The sequence below is a fragment of the Gavia stellata genome, chromosome 10 (assembly GCF_030936135.1).
Source record: "Gavia stellata isolate bGavSte3 chromosome 10, bGavSte3.hap2, whole genome shotgun sequence".
NCBI classification, from domain to species: Eukaryota; Metazoa; Chordata; class Aves; order Gaviiformes; family Gaviidae; genus Gavia; species Gavia stellata.
Window position 1 is genome coordinate 20,571,502 of NC_082603.1, and position 17,526 is coordinate 20,589,027.

Below are 17,526 nucleotides of genomic sequence, written 5' to 3' on the forward strand. Positions count from 1 at the left end.
AATGGACTTTGCATCAAGCTGACAGTGAGATGCTTCCAAAGGTTTTTCTTTTGTAAGAAACCTTTGTTCTTCTTTTGTAGCATTAAGTTGATAGCTTTGAACACTGTGCATCTATTACTCCCCATTTGTTACTCAGGGAAGGGCCTTGAAATACAAAAATTTAACTAATCAAGTAGGCTGTGGAAAAACCCTCTAATTATGAATTACATATGTGTTTGGAAGTTTACTTAAAGCCTTGAAAGATGAACAGTGTAAATGTAATGTTAAATACTCTAATTATTATACAGAAGTTTCTCAATAAAATCTACTAATGTTTTTTATTTTGACGCTTGGGACTACTTCAGAAAAATCTTTTCTCCTAGAACCTGAGTTATGCCTGTCACATAATCAGTCTTTTCTCTTTGTTTATACTAAAATAATGTATGCATTTGCTTTTGTAACTACTGTACCTTGACTAAGGAGACATTCTTGTCCCATCTGCAGGGACACTTATTGTTATCACTGTTTTAAAATTAACATATGTGATAGCCAAGATTAAGTTTAAAAGCCATGCAACTGGACTTTTACTAGATGATTGTGGAATGCCCTGAAGTTCTTTACAGTTCCCATCAGTGGTTGTGCTCTGATTCCAGCCTCAGTACAAGCTGCTGTAACATTGTAATGACAGGTTTGCAATAGACTGATGGAAATATTGCAAGATAAATAATAGCTTGCATGCTAACGTTGTTCTCAGACAAAGGATTGAATATTGGAAGTGTTTAAAATCTTAACTGATTTTTTAAATTTTGAAAATTAATCTATTTTAGAGATTCAAAGTATTCCTTAAGTATGTGGTTTCTCTGTAGTACGTGTAGTAATCCGAGAAATGGGATTTGTGAAAACACGTGATGAAGATGAAACAGCTAATCTTATATGGAGTGATTCTGCTGTGCAACAAGAAAAGATTGCTGAACTTCGGAACTATCAGGTAGAGTGGTAGTTAGGATTTCTGACATGTTTCAGTAAACCGCTTCACTCTGAAGCGTTCATTAATGTCTCACTTTTGGTCAGTTACATTTTTATACAGAGGAAAAAAAAAACCATAAAACACCACCAACCAGACTACAATAAGGCTATAGCACTACATATTTTAAAATCCTATTCCCTTTTCCAGAGTTATTTGTTCATACCACTTGGAATCTGGTGTTTAAATATTTGGGGCTGTTCTTTCATGCTTTTGTCTGCCAGTTGAGTCTTGTGAGTGATCACAGTTTGAAAGAAGATGCAAAACATCACTTGTAAGTTGCTCATAAGCTTTTAAGCAGTAAGTTAACAAGCAGAGCTCTCTCCACAGTTTCTGTGAATAAACAATTCCCTTTTTTACCATCACTTTGTGATAGCATTCTTTGCTCCTAGATAGCGTTGTGAATAAGAGTATGATAGTCTCCTTTCATGTCTGAAATGAAATCAATGGGCATACTCATGTTGGTGGAGGAGAATACAACTTATAGTATCTTTAGTATTGCTAAGAATACATGGTATAATGTAAAATATTATCTTAAATAATTTGTATGTAACACTAATCATGTTTGCCTGGGCATGCAGTTGAACATTTTAAATGATACTACTAGGTATGCCAGGAAAACTACTAAGTACCAACTAACTTTCTTTTTTTCTCCTTCCTCAGAGAATCAACCATTTTCCAGGAATGGGAGAGATCTGCAGAAAGGATTTTCTGGCAAGAAACATGACTAAGTAATCTTTCTTTTAATATTAAGAAGTTTTCCAGACATAGTATTTAATGCAGTACAATACTGAATTATTACTTGTAAGGTTTGGTTATTTTTACTAAGAGGCTATGAGAGGACCAAGAATAATTTCCAAAGTTTCTTAATAACTTTGGCTTTGGTCCTGGATCTGTTGCATCAGAGTGGGCTACTGTATCTCTCCAGTTGACTTCAGTGGAAAATTATGTGGGTTCCATTCTCTGTCTACGCATTGCAGAATGTAGGAGAGCATTAAATTATTGTATAATACACTTAATACATAATACACCTAGCCATATACCCTGTAATGGTAGAACAGAAAAAATAACTAGTATGTGAATGGGTATTTTTTGTTTGAAATAATTAATGACTATTAATATTTTTGTGTATATCAAATTTAAAAGATGTGAAGCATCTTACTGCTTATATAAGAAATAAGTCAGAGAGGCTCATTTGTCTAATTATAAATTCTCCTCACTTTAGTGGAATAACTGGGTTCTGAGGAATTATCCAAGCTGAGAATCTGTAAGACCTGTAAGAAAACAATACTAAATAATGAATCAACAGCCTGGTAATACATAAAAGTTCAGGGATAAATCATAGAATCATAGAATCATTTAGGTTGGAAAAGACCTTTAAGATCATCAAGTCCAACTGTGAACCTAACACTGCTAAGTCCACCACTAAACCATGTCCCTAAGTGCCTGATCCAAGTGTCTTTTAAATACCTCCAGGAATGGTGACTCAACCACCTCCCTGGGCAGCCCGTTCCAATGCCTGACAACCCTTTCAGTGAAGAGATTTTTCCCAATATCCAATTTAAACCTCCCCTGGCTCAACTTGAGGCCGTTTCCTCTTGTCCTGCCACTAGTCACTTGGGAGAAGAGACCAACACCGACCTCGGTATAACCTCCTTTCAGGTAGCTGTAGAGAGCGATAAGGTCTCCCCTCAGCCTCCTCTTCTCCAGGCTGAACAACCCCAGCTCTCTCAACTGCTCCTCATAAGACTTGTGCTTTAGACCCTTCACCAGCTTAGTTGCCCTTCTCTGGACACGCTCCAGCACCTCAATGTCCTTCTTGGAGTGAGGGGCCCAAAACTGAACACAGTATTCGAGGTGCAGCCTCACCAGCGCCGAGTACAGGGGCACGATCACCTCCCTACTCCTGCTGGCCACACTGTTTCTGATACAGGCCAGGATGCTGTTGGCCTTCTTGGCCACCTGGGCACACTGCCGGCTCATATTCAGCCGGCTGCCAATCAACACCCCCAGGTCCTTTTCCGCTGGGCAGCTTTCCAGCCACTTGTCCCCAAACCTGTAGGGTTGCATGGGGTTGTTGTCACCCAAGTGTGGGACTTGGCACTTGGCCTTGTTGAACCTCATACAATTGGCCTGGGCCCATCCATCCAGGCTGTCCAGATCCCTCTGCAGAACCTTTCTACCCTCAAGCAGATCAACACTCCCACCCAACTTGGTGTCGTCTGCAAACTTGCTGAGGGTGCACTCAATCCCCTCATCCAGATCATGGATAAAGATACTAAACAAGACCAGCCCCAAAACTGAGCCCTGGGGGACTCCGCTTGTGACCGGCTGCCAACTGGATTTAACTCCATTCACCACAACCCTTTGGGCCCGGCCATCCAGCCAGTGAAAAGTGTGCCCGTCCAAGCCATGAGCAGTCAGTTTCTCCAGGAGAATGCTGTGGGAACCTGTGTCAAAGGCTTTACTAATGTCTAGGCAGACTACATCCACAGCCCTTCCCTCGTCCACTAAGTGGGTCATCTTGTCATAGAAGGAGATCAGGTTAGTCAAGCAGGATCTGCCTTTCATAAACTCATGCTGACTGGGCCTGATCATGTGGATGTCCTGTACATGCTTCATGATGGCACTGAAGATGATCTGCTCCATAATCTTCCCCGGCACTGAGATCAGGCTGACAAGCCTGTAGTTCCCTCGATCCTCCTTCTGGCCCTTCTTGTAGATGGGCGTCACATTTGATAACCTCCAGTCAATTGAGACCTCCCCAGTTAGCCAGGACTGCTGATAAAGGATTGGAAGTGGCTCAGTGAGCACTTCCACCAGCTCCCTCAGTACCCTTGGGTGGATCCCATCCGGCCCTGTAGACTTGTTGGTGTCTAAGTGGTGTAGCAGGTCACTAACCATTTCCCCTTGGATTATAGGGGCTTCATTCTGCTCCCCGCCCCTATCGTCCAGCTTAGGCGGCTGGGTACCTGAAGAACAACTGGTCTTACTATTAAAGACTGAGGCAAAGAAGGCATTAAATACCTCAGTCTTCTCCTCATCCTTTGTCACTATGTTCCCCCTGCATCCAATAAAGGATGGAGATTCTCCTTAGCCCTCCTTTTGTTGCTAATGTATTTATAGAAACATTTTTTATTGTCTTGTACAGCAGTAGCCAGATTAAGTTCTAGCTGGGCTTTGGCCCTTCTAATTTTCAGTCTCATGACATCTTTGTAGTTCTCCTGAGTTTCTTGCCCCTTCTTCCAAAGGTCATAAACTCTCCTTTTTTTCCTGAGTTCCATCCAGGAAAGGTCAGCCAGGCCAGTCTTCTTCCCTGCTGCCTCGTCTTCCGGCACATGGGGTTAGCCTGCTCATGTGCCTTTAAGACTTCCTTCTTGAAGAATGTCCAGCCTTCCTGGACTCCTTTGCCCTTCAGGACTGCCTCCCAAGGGACTCTGTCCACCAGGCTTCTAAAGAGGCCAAAGTCAGCCCTCTGGAAGTCCAAGGTAGCAGTTCTGCTGACCCCCCTCCTTACTTCTCTGAGAATTGAAAACTCTCTCATTTCGTGATCGCTATGCCCAAGTCGGCCTCCAGCTGTTGCATCCCGCACAAGTCCTTCTCTGTTCACAAACAACAGGTCCAGCGGGGCGCCTTCCCTAGTTGGCTCACCCACCAGCTGGGTCAGGAAGTTATCTTCCACACACTCTAGGGACCTCCGAGACTGTTGCCTCTCTATCGTATTGTATTTCCAGCAAACGTCTGGTAAGTTGAAGTCCCCCACGAGAACAAGCGCTAGGGACTGTGAAACTTCTCCCCGCTGCTTATAGAATATTTCGTCTGTCTCCTCATCCTGGTTGGGTGGTCTACAACAGACTCCCACCATGATAGCTGCCTTGTTGGCCTTCCCCCTGATTCTTACCCACAAACACTCAACCCTATTGTCACCATCATTAACCTCTAGACAATCGAAACACTCCTTGACATACAGGGCTACCCCACTGCCTCTCCTTCCTTGCCTGTCCCTTCTGAAGAGTTTGTAGCCATCCAATGCAGCACTCCAATTGTGAGAGTCGTCCCACCATGTTTCCATGATGGCCACTCTATCATAGTTTTCCTGCTGGACAATGGCTTCCAGCTCTTCCTGTTTGTTGCCCATGCTCTGTGCATTGGTACAGATACATTTTAGTTGGGCTATTCATCTTGCCACCTTTTTGGGGAGAGAAGCCTAAATTCCTACGTGACTGATCTCAGGTCCTTCCCTGGTTTCTAGCACATCAACAACCCCTACATCTTTGCTGCCGCAGAGGTCCCCATCCCCGACCTCCGCTGAGATGGCAGTCCGAAGGTCCTTGCCAGCACACTGTCCCTCAAATACTGGTGTGCCACCCCAAGGCTTATGATCAGTGAGCCTGATTTTATCCCTTTCTCCCTTCAAATCTAGTTTAAAGCTCTTTCAATGGGCCCTGCTAACTCCTGCACCAGGATCCTTCTCCCCATCAAAGACAGTGTGTGAATATTTTGATTCTTCTAATCTAAATTATTTTAAAGAGCAATTATTAGTAGAGTTAATCTTGTGGCCCCCAACATTACCTACACTGCATTTCCTGTTACCAGAACACAATTTGTTTTCATGTATTAATGTAATTAATGTGATACCTCCTCTCTCTCTCTCTCTCTCTCTTCCTCTATTTCCTTTTCTGTTTTGTAACTACAACACATAACATGTAGAGTGTATGCAAATACTACATGCATTGCTATGGTGTCTACATATCCTACATGTTGGCCAGAACTCCCTTATGTCAATACAAGCTACACAAGCACTTTTTACTGCTCCTTCCAGATTTAAACTCTAAGTAAAAACATGGAGATAGCACATGGAGGCAAACAGTTATTTGGGGACGTCCTGGAAACAGTGGAACAACATTAGTCAGCTTGGTAGGCTGTGGTATCCCTGTGTATTGCTACAGTTCTATGACCTTAAAATAATGTGCAAAATGGACAAAGGCTCTTGTTACCATGCACACGTTATTTTCAAATACAGTCTGATTATACCTCTCAACCTACTGAATTCTGAGTTTGAAACATAGTTTCAAGGTACTCAATGTGGAGACTGCACATTTTATAGATAAGATGGGAATAATTTCTCTGATATGGTAACTCTGGGTCAAACATATCTATGTTGTGACTTCACTTAATATCAGTAGATACAGCAGGGTTTTAATCAGTCTGTTTTTCACAGTACTAGCCTCGCAATTCAATACTTAGTATTCATAATTTATAAAAATCAAAATTATATGCCTTGAGACTGCTTGTGAAATAGGCATATGTATGTGAAATCACAAGTCAGTTGCAATACATGGTTGGGCAGGCTCTTGTCTGTAGAGTGGAGGATTTTCTTCCATACAGCTGCAGTTCTGTCTCAAAATTTATTTGAACAGGATAGTGCAGAAATACTAATTCTGTCCTTTTGCTTTCTATTCCTGATACTGACTCGTACAGAATAGCTGTGGTTTTTGTACTGTTGAGAGTTCTTGAAACTACTGCTGAGAACGGGTGGAGAGTAGACTCTTCTTTTTCTTTTACTTCTACCTTTGTTGTTATACTGATCTTACCCTTCCATTTTATGCAAGCTGTTGGGAATGGAGCGGAAGAACAAATCTACCGGACTCGGAGAGACAAATGTTATACAGGAGGAATTGCACTTCAGGAGTTCCTCTTAGAGCCAATATCCAGGCACTCTGGGTCACAGGACAGTGTGGTTTTCACATGCAGAAGGGTGGAAGGGAGCAGTCTAATATGTAACGTGTGTAATATGAAAGAAGACAATCCAGCACGGGAAGTGTGGGGACACAGAGTAATGGCACAGATAGAAGCAGGAATGTAATTGAGAACAAAAGGAGTCACGAGCACCATTTTCAAGGGGAATAATCAGAACACATAAAAGAAAAAAAAAATAGAGGTGCCATTGTAGGGCTGACTAGATCTTAATTTCTGTAAATGGTCTCTGAGATGAGATGAGATCTCCTCATGTGAAGGATAAGTGTGGTTACAGAATGAATGCAGTAAGTGGGGGAGAAGGTGTACAGGATGAATGGGAAGGAGAACAGACCCATGTATGAGATGGTCTTTTTTGCAGCACCTTTGTTGTTTACATTTAAAAGGTTTGTGAACTGATCATGGACTAAGAATTGCTCTCATCCATGCCTACCCACTAACCTCCTTTCATACTTGAAAAGTCAGAGGATCTTGAAACGTAGGCAGTGGAAGCTGCGTTATTACACTGACAAGTCATGTCTTTAGTAACCTACGTTTTATTCAACACCTTTGATTCTTTCACACAGAAAGCACTCTGAGAAACAAGAGCACAGTCTGACCACATCTGTGAGCTAAAATAGCACTCAGAAGAACAATAACTTGCTGTTTAATTCTCAGACCTCCTGGTAAGGACTGCAAAGGCTAAAGGACAGAGCAGCACAGTGAAGAAGTGGTTACCCACAGTAGCGGATAGCAGATGTGCTGGAAAATAGGGCTATTATAATGGAATAGGTCTTGATTCCACAAGCTACTTGATGATGTTCCTAAGCCGTTTCTGAATAGGGCCAAGCAGGGAAAGAACAGAGCTGAATTCTTTTGATGAAAGTTTTAGTGAGCACCAGAACTTATAAACAATGGTTAAGTATTCTGCTTCATATTATGAAGTGTTTCTAGTCTACCCAGTTATGCATAAGATAGAAAAAGGCACATAGGATTGATATACTTGCAGTCACAAACCAGTACTAATATATCTAGAATACCATGAAGCTACATTCATTGATTAGGGAGTATGTGTATTGATACCTGTGAGTAAACTAAATGGCAAGTCTCTATCATGTAACACTTCAGGATGCATATGATAAATAATTTGGAGAGCGATGGAAACTAACACAGAAATTGCTTTTTGCCTTAAAATAGGATAATTTCTGCCTAGATAAGCTATTCAGTTAGCAAGGTAATAACATTTGTAAATATATAGCAGATGGAGAGTAGTTTAAAAATATGCACAAATCATTAATTGTATTATCTATTTATGTTTTTTAAAACTTTTTCGTGAAACTTTGGTGGCTTTCATCAAATCAGATTTGTAAAAATAATAGTTACAATGAAGCTGCAGAAGCACTGAACCTCACGCAGTACTTCAAGACTACTATAGCTATTGTGGTTTCTGCAGAGTGTTTGTTGGGTAGTTGGTTCAACAATGTGGTGACAGGGTATCTATTATACCAGTAGGGCTTGGCTACAGTCCTAGCCTTACAGATGTGGTTGGCAGCTCTGTTTTTTCCATTAGTATTTGAGCCACTTAAAGAAAAAGTGTCTTATGCTGCATCAGAGGTGTTATGTAGGCTCATAGTAGACATGAAAAATTGAAATGATATTAAGTCTCTTTTACATTTAAGTTATCCTGATACTATTAGTTTCCATTACAAAAGTAGAAGTATACCTAAATCTGTAATTAATTAAAAAGTATCCAAATTCATCATAGTGCCATTTTTTTAAAAATCAAAGTTGGGGAACTTCCTATGTCAGTTAATTTATTTTTTTTTTAAACAACCAGTCACTTCCTGTTGGTCTGTGAATATTTGTATTTTAGATGTGTCCACCCTATGTTACAGTGTAGTTTTGAGTTACCCAAACTAATTTCATATCAGGTTATGTATGATGTTTCAGATATTTTGAGTACCTGAAACAAGCTAGCCGTACCAGTATCTAACTAAGCAAAGGCTAAATTTATTCTGCTGAGAACTGTGGTATACTAGTCTGCATAGTACCAACAAGTCCACATTGCTCCTATAACTTGGCTGTTAGCCAGTATTAAGGCTACTTTGTTTAAAGCTAACCCGTATGTATCTAGCCCATACTGCCAGTCTGGTGTGGGTATATGCTTCCCATCTGCCAGATACAGAGCTTTGGGTGATGGAAACTTCTACTAACTGAATTCTCTCCCATTTTCCTCTTCTAGTTGTCTTTTATGCATTCAGACAACAGAGCTATAAAATGAGATAGGGTCACTACCTCAGCTGCCATAGCTATTGAAGCAGTGAGATCAGGACCTTGCTGCATGCTTTAACCAGATTCAGTTTCAGAGATTGTTCTCTATGATGTCTTAATCTTATTTTTGTTTTAGTTCTTCTATTTCCTGCGCACGCGCCCCCCCACCCCGGCCCTGTCTTGCTTTGCATTTCTTTGCTTTCTTTTGACTAAATAAGGTGCTCGGGGAATGTCAATCACAATATGCTGGTACCAAACCGAAATCCAAACTTCTGTGTTTTGCCCTATATTGGAGATGCACGAGCAGTTGCTTGGCCTGTGTCAAAGTATATTTACTACAATTCCTTACTTTTGAAATTCCTTCAAAAGGCTAGAAAGAAACAAAAAACTCTTCTTAAATTGCTTCCATTTTAACTTTAAATTCATTCCTTGTTATCAATATTTTTTGCACCCATGAAGAAACTCCAAATATTCCAGGTCCTCTTTTTTGTGTGTGTTGATCCTCATACATCCCCAAATACATACCAATATGGAACTTGCCAAATATCCCCGCCCCTCCCAAGGAAAAAAAAAAAAATTTAAAAAAAAAAAAGAAGAGGAATCCAGGAATCCAGGAGTCTATTAGGTAGGAAAAGATCTATAATCACATGTTCTATTGTAAGTTTAATATTTCTAAGAATAGGAATAATATTAAATCATCTGAATAACTGAAAAAAAACTGTAACAGGAGTGAGATGGATGCCAATAAATGAGATGGATGCCAGTAACATAATAAGAAAATACGATACGATAATAAGCAAAAATGCACAAGATAGTCTGCTTTTGTTGTTCTTAAAGTATGCATATGAATATGTTATAGAGCTCTAACTATTCTTAAACAACTGCAGAAGTTTGCTTTCATATTACAGCATTTTGCTAAAAGTTTCCTTATCAAATTATTGTGAATGCTCTTTAATCCTGAGGATTGATACATCAAAGTAGTTAAAAGATTTTAACTCAATTACACTTTTTTTCAGAATGATCAAGAGTCAGCCTCAGGAGTATAGTTTTATTCCTCGAACATGGATCTTCCCTGCAGAATACACACAGTTTCAGAACTATGTAAAAGAACTGAAGAAGAAACGTAGACAGAAAACTTTCATAGTCAAACCAGCTAATGGTGCAATGGGACATGGGTAAGTTGTGTGTTAACTTAGGTCTTCTTGCCTTTTAAAGGTGAAATCCAGTGCTATCTACAACATTAACTGAAGCTATGTATTAATAATAAGTTTGTAGTTAAAGTTCTATGATCAGTATAAGAAAGTTCATGTATTGGATGAAGGCTTAACAAGCAGAAACAGCTAAAATATAAAGCTAAATGGAAGTGGTGTTTTAATGTTGTTTTGCATGTGGCATAATTCGACAATGCATTTTCTGATGAGGCTCAAATAATTCTTAAGATCAGGATTATTTTTATTGTGAATTTATCTAAAGAACATACTTATTAATCTGTTGCACTTAGACTTATGGGGTGAGATTGTATTGGGCATAAGTGGCAGGGTTTTGGTGGTTGGGGGGCTGCAGGGGTGTCATGTGTGGGAGAAGGTCAGGATCTTCCACAGCTCTGAAACCCACCCAACCACCCTATTGCATGCCAAAACTGCAGCCGGTCAGAGAAGGACAAACATATTTAAGAGTGGCAGCCACGAGGAGTAGGAGAAACAGAGGAGACACTGTCGGGGTTGCGTCTGGAGGTGGACTCTTGGAAGGAGGTGACACCCATGCCGGAGGAGGGACACCCCTGCAGAGACTGCAACCTGCAGTTGAGTTGAAAGAGCTTTGCCTGTGACAGGGCTGCACAGTAAAGAACAATGAGATAAATATTGCAATTTCATTCTTAACTCTGTTCTTGTTTTTAGATATTTCAGTTTTAGCTTTTATTGCTTTTGATATCAATTTGGATTATACATTATAGTAAAGCTCTTAGTTTTTAAAAATATATCAGAATTACTGTAAAAGTAAAGCCCCCAAACTTTTCAATTTCCTAATTTTTCAGTCCTCTTGATAAGGGCAAAGATAAGCTGAAGGGAAAGGTAACAGCGTATTTCAGAGAAATGCCTGGAAAGTACTTCAGTATATTAGGAGTATTCAGCATCAGAGCACTGAACTGTATCATAAATAATAGAGGGTAAGATTAAAGCAACAAAGCTATGGGAATTCAGGGTTAATAATGATACACTGAAAAATGTTAGCTATTACAGTTATTTAAAAGTCTGTGTAGTTAGGGACTGCCAGTTTATAGTCTGTATATAAACCATTTTTCATTCTGATGTGGGGCATCTGGAAGGCAGAAATATTGAGCTTAATCTATGCCATCCTTAGTTGTACCGATCAGCGTCCTGCTTTGCAAACATCATCACTGAGTCAGGTTAGCACTGAAAGTTCTTTGCAACCTGTACCTCAGGCAGAATTTGTGACAAAGAACAACTGGAAGCCTACTTTTAGAGCTGCTTGGGGAAGAATAATCACAAAAGCTGGAGACTGGTCATTCTGCCAAACAATTTCTAAGTGTAGAGGGAACCCATTATTACAAATTGAATCAAAGGAAGCAGAAAGTTATTTTGAAATGGCTCATTTCCTTTTTTCATCCAGTGAAGCACCATAAAGGACAAGGAACCAAAAGCCATGTAAGCAAATGGCACTTTTCTCTACCCTACCAATCAGATATGCAAGTCTCTTTCTTCAGGTGGACTTTAGCCTGACTACCTGGTTGGGTGACCATGAAAATCTATTTTGAAGAGTAATGTCGAAGTTCCATGTTTTTAAAATAACTTTTTTTTTTACTAGGATCTCTTTAATAAGAAATGGAGAAAAGTTACAAGCTCAGGATCACTTGATTGTTCAGGAATATCTTGACAAACCATTTCTTATGGAAGGCTACAAGTTTGATTTACGTGTGTATATTCTTGTAACCTCCTGTGATCCATTAAAAGTATTTTTATATCATGATGGACTGGTGAGAATGGGCACAGAAAAGTATCATCCCCCCAGTGACTCAAATTTGGTAAGTGGGAGTTCTTTCCAATTTATTGCTCATGTATGTAGAGTTTTACCTGTGTAGTGTTTGGAGGAGGTAAAATAAAATAAATTGTGACATGAGATTTAATTTGGTATTTATCTAGCTGATTTTTTGTATTGTCATTGAAGAGAAAAAATAAAAATAAAAGTTATTTAACTCATGGTTTTCTGTCAAAATCACAAGTAGAGCCATATTATTGCTTACGTATAAACATTTTGTATCACTTTGCATGCATGTATGCTAAAGAGTTTAAATATTTCCTAAAAGAAAGCAAAAGATGTCAATTATTGACATTCAACCCATAAAAACTGAAGTAAAGAAAATCACTTCAAGAATAGTTACATTGCTTTTATATTTATCTGAGATTCAGTTTGGGGTGGGGTAGGGGGAGGATAAGGTTTATCTCCTGCTAGATCATTGTTTAACATCCCTGAAGTTTAGAGCTTCTGCTGAGGATCCCGCAATATTTCAGCCATTGTGTTGGGAACCTATGCAGAAAACAGAAAAACTGCGATATAAAGACCAGTGCATGAGAGTGGTCACTGCAGTCCCCGAACGTGAGGGAATCTGCTGCTGGTGCTGTTTGACTGCTTCAGCAGAGAAAGGAGTATGTACTTGACAACTTTAGGCAGCCCTGCTGTTATCATCCTATAAACTTGCAGAGACCCAAAAAATGGTAAGGGATGTGCTAATGTTTTTGGACACTTTAATCCTCCTGCTCACTGTATAGCGTCTTCCCCTGTTGAGAGTTGTAACCCCTCTCTTCTGGCACAGACCAAAATGCAGATGTCTGTTAAGAAAGAAGTAGATTTGAAGCATTGGGAGGCATCAGTAGATGTTTTTCTTATACCTCACTCTGTACTCTGTTGCTACTGTATCTTTCCTTTTCTATACCATGTACTTTTAGAGCTGCATCAGTGTAATTATGCAATAGACAACACATGGAGAGCCTTTTTCCCTACTTGTCACTTAAAATTATGAGTGTCTCTTAGTGCTCCTTTGAAGAATGCAGGTATAATTTGGAGCCCAGTAGAAATGGTGTATTTGGAAGAGTTCCAGTATTATATTTGGAATAGTTTGGTTTTAATATTTTTTATTGTTACTAATCTCAGCATTAGCAGCACTGAAATATGCTCTGAGCAGATAAATAGAACAGGCAGTTGTTTCTGTGTTCTCAGAACTGTTCATGTTGTAGTTTGTCTATTGTATGAAATAACCTGGCTTATCCCTAATGACATTGTTCTTTGGATGACATTGTTCCACAGTTACACTGTTTTGGATAACTTCAGACTAAAGATTAGTTCAGATGTGATGACATTTATAATGACTCAAAACCAATAGGTTTCAGAATGATTCTCAAAGCAGTAATTGGAAGCCATGGGAGAAATTAATTAGTTGTAGTGCTAATACAATATATTGTTAACTAGCCTGCAGTTAAGTTGATTGTTAATTTCATTAAGTTTTTTTAAACATAAGTAAGTAAGTGCAGTGAGATAAATGACAGCAGAAGGCTTGTGTTATCTATTTGGCTACCTTATCAAAAAGGAATTGGAACAGAAAGCTTATGGTCAGCTTAGAACATCAACTACACTCAAGTAAGGAATCAAACATGACAGAGAACTGTCCCTGTGATAAGGACAGTCATCATAGTAGTATAGGTGGAAAGCTGAATTAGTATCTGTACTGGGAGATAATGTGAACGTATAAATCATGATTCATAAATTGGCCTTGAAAAGGAAATACTTTTTTTTAAATGCAACTGATAACATGAATCTATTGTTGGTGGCATTTTGCTCCATAAAGGAACTATAGCTCTCACTCATTTATGTATCTTGAAATTTACCTCCCTCTGATGGCTACCAGCCAGTCACAAATGAGCAATTTTGGCAGATATCAACATGGCAGATGAGTTTATATGTAAAAGATATTTTTAAGGTATCACTATCATGAGAACATTTCTCATAAATAAACTACAGTGAAAACTGAAATGTGGGATTGTCTATGAAACAGATGCCAGAGTGTTTTTTAGCACTTTAAAAGCAGCACTTCAAAATACCATCTTTATTGTTTGCTTCTTGTGAAAGGTAATCATTCTGTAAGTTACGATAATTGCTCTTCATGTTTTTAGGTAGTTGTTTACATACAGACCTGTAAAAATGGCAGGTATATTGCCTAACCAGATGTTGAGTGGTAGATTGGTTGCCTGCAACTGGCTTAAATACAAGCGCAGGTGTTGTTATAACAATGCAAGAACAGTCAGTGGATGAAATCTCCAAGAATCAGAAACACTAAATCTGCACATCGTGTTATTTGCAAATATGAACTGTTTGACTATGTCATTATTGATTTAACATTTTTTTTCTTTTAACTATTTTGAATTGACCATTCTAGAGTTGTATTTAAGGGTTTTTTGTCTTTTCTCCCTTTTTTAGAGTCAATTGTATATGCATCTGACTAACTACTCTGTCAATAAACATAATGAACACTTTGAACGGGATGAAACAGAAGACAAAGGAAGCAAACGCTCCATAAAATGGTTTACTGAGTTTCTAGAAACAAATAATCTTGATGTCTCCAAATTCTGGAGTGATATTTCAGTAAGAGAAAACTAATATGCTTTTCTTTATTTTGTGTATGTATATTCTTAGAAAATTAATGGCTTCTGCCATCCGTTTTACTGGAATCCAGAATGATTTTTAAAACTTCATTAATCCAGATTCTCAGCAATGCATGCCACAAAAGACATACTATAAATGATGATTATGGTTTTTAAAAGGCTAAATTCAAAGTTTGATTATAAATTTAATGTTGAACTTTTTCTGAGGCTCAAAAGCCCTTTCAAACAGTTTTTCACATAAGTAATATGATACAAAGGAACCATCCCATTTAAATTCTTGAAGACTTTTCAAGAGTATAAAATGAATTTTCTGTGTGAATATTTACAAAATTGTAGTCAGCGTTGCATATATCTGTGGACTGGAACCTGCGCCATTGAAGTCAGTGGTTATGTTACAGGCATCTTTAGGTGAGGAACAGGCCAAAGATTGTTAGAGCTTAGGCCTCATCTGTACATATGATTCTGAGAATATTTATTGAAAATTACATTGCAAAATGAAATGGGTGACAATTGGCTATACTATACTTTCTTACCAGTATACCTTTAGCATTTATGTTATTACATATCTAAAAGTACGTATGTACTACAGAATGTATAACAATATACTCTAGACCTATATAAAAGAATATATCTGTTACTTCATAGGAATAGTTTATTTATTATAAACCATTTATTTGGTATTTTAAATCCTTTTCAGTAGATACTTTAATGAAATTTAGAAGATTAAAGTATGAAACACGTTAGTTCAATATATACTGGTGTCTTGTCTCCTGATGAATTTTTCTGAAAAAAATCCCTACAGGAGTTAGTAGTGAAGACTCTCATAGTTGCAGAGCCACATGTTCTTCATGCTTATCGCATGTGCAGGCCAGGGCAAGCACCAGGAAGTGACAGTGTCTGCTTTGAAGTCCTGGGATTTGATATTCTGCTGGACAGAAAACTAAAACCATGGCTCCTAGAGGTAAACCTCTTTAAACAAATGTAAAGTAAATTTTTAAGAGTAAAGTTAACTAAGCCCCAGATGAATCCGTATCTATGTAAGAAAACTTCCAAAGAAAATATGTGCATTGCAGGAGGTATTGTTGTTGAGTACACAGATGGTGCTTTTTTGGCAGCATCTGTATGGAAACACTGCCTTGCAGTGATTTTTGGAGACTCAGGTAAAGGTAATTCTCTTCCTGAAAGAATGTTGCTTTTTCAGATGTTTTTGAAAGTTTTAATGAGAAATATGATGTTAATCCAGTGTTACTGTAGCTGAAGGACCTTGTTTATAGTAACTGGGTGCTACGCAGATTTCCTTCATGAGCTTGGCTCTGTATATGGCTCTGGCAACTTTTTGTGAATGTATGGTCTTAATTTTCTTTTTTTTTGGGATATGTGTTCTTTCCCTCTCCTGTGGCTTTTAAAAGCACTCACATAAACAGAGGAAACTAATTCACTATGCATGAAATGCTGTCAAACAATTGGCGTGAATGGACTGGAAGAAATGTTTCTCCTCTGACATGTTACGATACAGTTAAGCTCAAGTGGTGCTTGAACACATTTTCAACCAGGAATGTCTGAGGTTTGTCTATTGTGTCTCTTTAATTACACTATTAATAACATATACATGGAGTTCACTTGTCTTTTTTCAGATTGTCTTATATTGTTATGTTAACTGGTTGGGAGGCTGTACAGCTGGAGGAAAAAGGCAAAATGTATTAAAAATCTGTCTATTGACAATAAATCATGAATATGATTTGGCTACTGATGAGCAAAATGTACACAATTAATTTACTGAATTATAACCTTGTTCTCAGGCCATTAATACTGTCAACAGTTGTTTTGTCGTGCTTATTTCTCTCAGGGGTTCAGTATAATTTTATTTACAGAAATATAAATTACTTCACTGTTGCCATGCAGACATAGGCATATTTACTGACTTTGATGTGATAGCCAAAAGCAGCACATGACATGAACTTAGTCTGTACTGCATTGACACCTTCTCTTTTTGTCAAGCAAAGCCTACTATCCCTTTGACTTAGCTCTACACTTCCAGATTATCATCTATAGGTTGCCTGTAGCTTGCATATAAGTGTATGCAGGCAGACTGAAGTTGGTCTGTGTATGCATTTCATCCAGCCTTATAGCAAATGGTGACAGACCTCTTCTATAAGAGATGGTGAATCAGCCTGTGTAGTGAATCTGTTCTGAAGGACACCCCTCTATCCCCATGGATGTTTACATGCAGTATGGGGATTTTAGGGGGTTTGAGTCACCATTTATGATAATGGGTCTCAGGGGAGAATCATACTATCCCAGATGCCTTGTTGTGAGGGAGGGATCTCATAAAGTAATAAATGCTGCTCTGGCACTTTGGGTTGCTGGAAAATACTTCAGGACTTGGAACTGTGTACCTGGTTATTATCTTTTTAAATACAGAAGTCTAATTATTTCCTTTTCTGCTTTTGGTGATACAAGTATCCTTCAACTTATTTTGCCAGATATTGAACTAAACTGACAGAAATTTCAAACTTTGAAACTTAGTAATTCAGTTTCTATACTCATCCACTAAATTTTACTGTGCTTGTTCATGTTTTTTTGCAGCAGACTCAGAACGAACCCTCAGTATGTATAGGTATGCACACTGTATGTATACTATATGTAGTGTAGTAAAGATCAAATATGCAGTGTATATATATGCACTATACATAATATATATACTCTCTGTGTGTGTGTATATATATATGTATATCTATATCTATATATATATATTTTTTTTCCCCCCCCCAAAACCAGTTCTGGCTTCTTCCACAGCTTTCCACTCTGATCTTTTTCCATCATTTCGCTCTTGCCAACCCC

General features: G+C 38.5%; 1 protein-coding gene across 5 annotated transcripts in view; it reads left to right on the forward strand.

Moving 5' to 3' along the window:
* The window catches only part of TTLL7 (tubulin tyrosine ligase like 7), a 78,492-nt gene that overhangs the window by 18,639 nt on the left and 42,327 nt on the right, over nt 1-17,526 (forward strand). For all 5 annotated transcript variants that reach the window (XM_059821736.1, XM_059821737.1, XM_059821738.1 and 2 more), the window contains exons 4-9: nt 846-967; nt 1,667-1,734; nt 10,027-10,185; nt 11,837-12,053; nt 14,501-14,665; nt 15,488-15,646. In XM_059821736.1, coding sequence (XP_059677719.1) covers nt 846-967; nt 1,667-1,734; nt 10,027-10,185; nt 11,837-12,053; nt 14,501-14,665; nt 15,488-15,646 — 890 coding nt within the window. The remainder of the gene's footprint in view (nt 1-845; nt 968-1,666; nt 1,735-10,026; nt 10,186-11,836; nt 12,054-14,500; nt 14,666-15,487; nt 15,647-17,526) is intronic.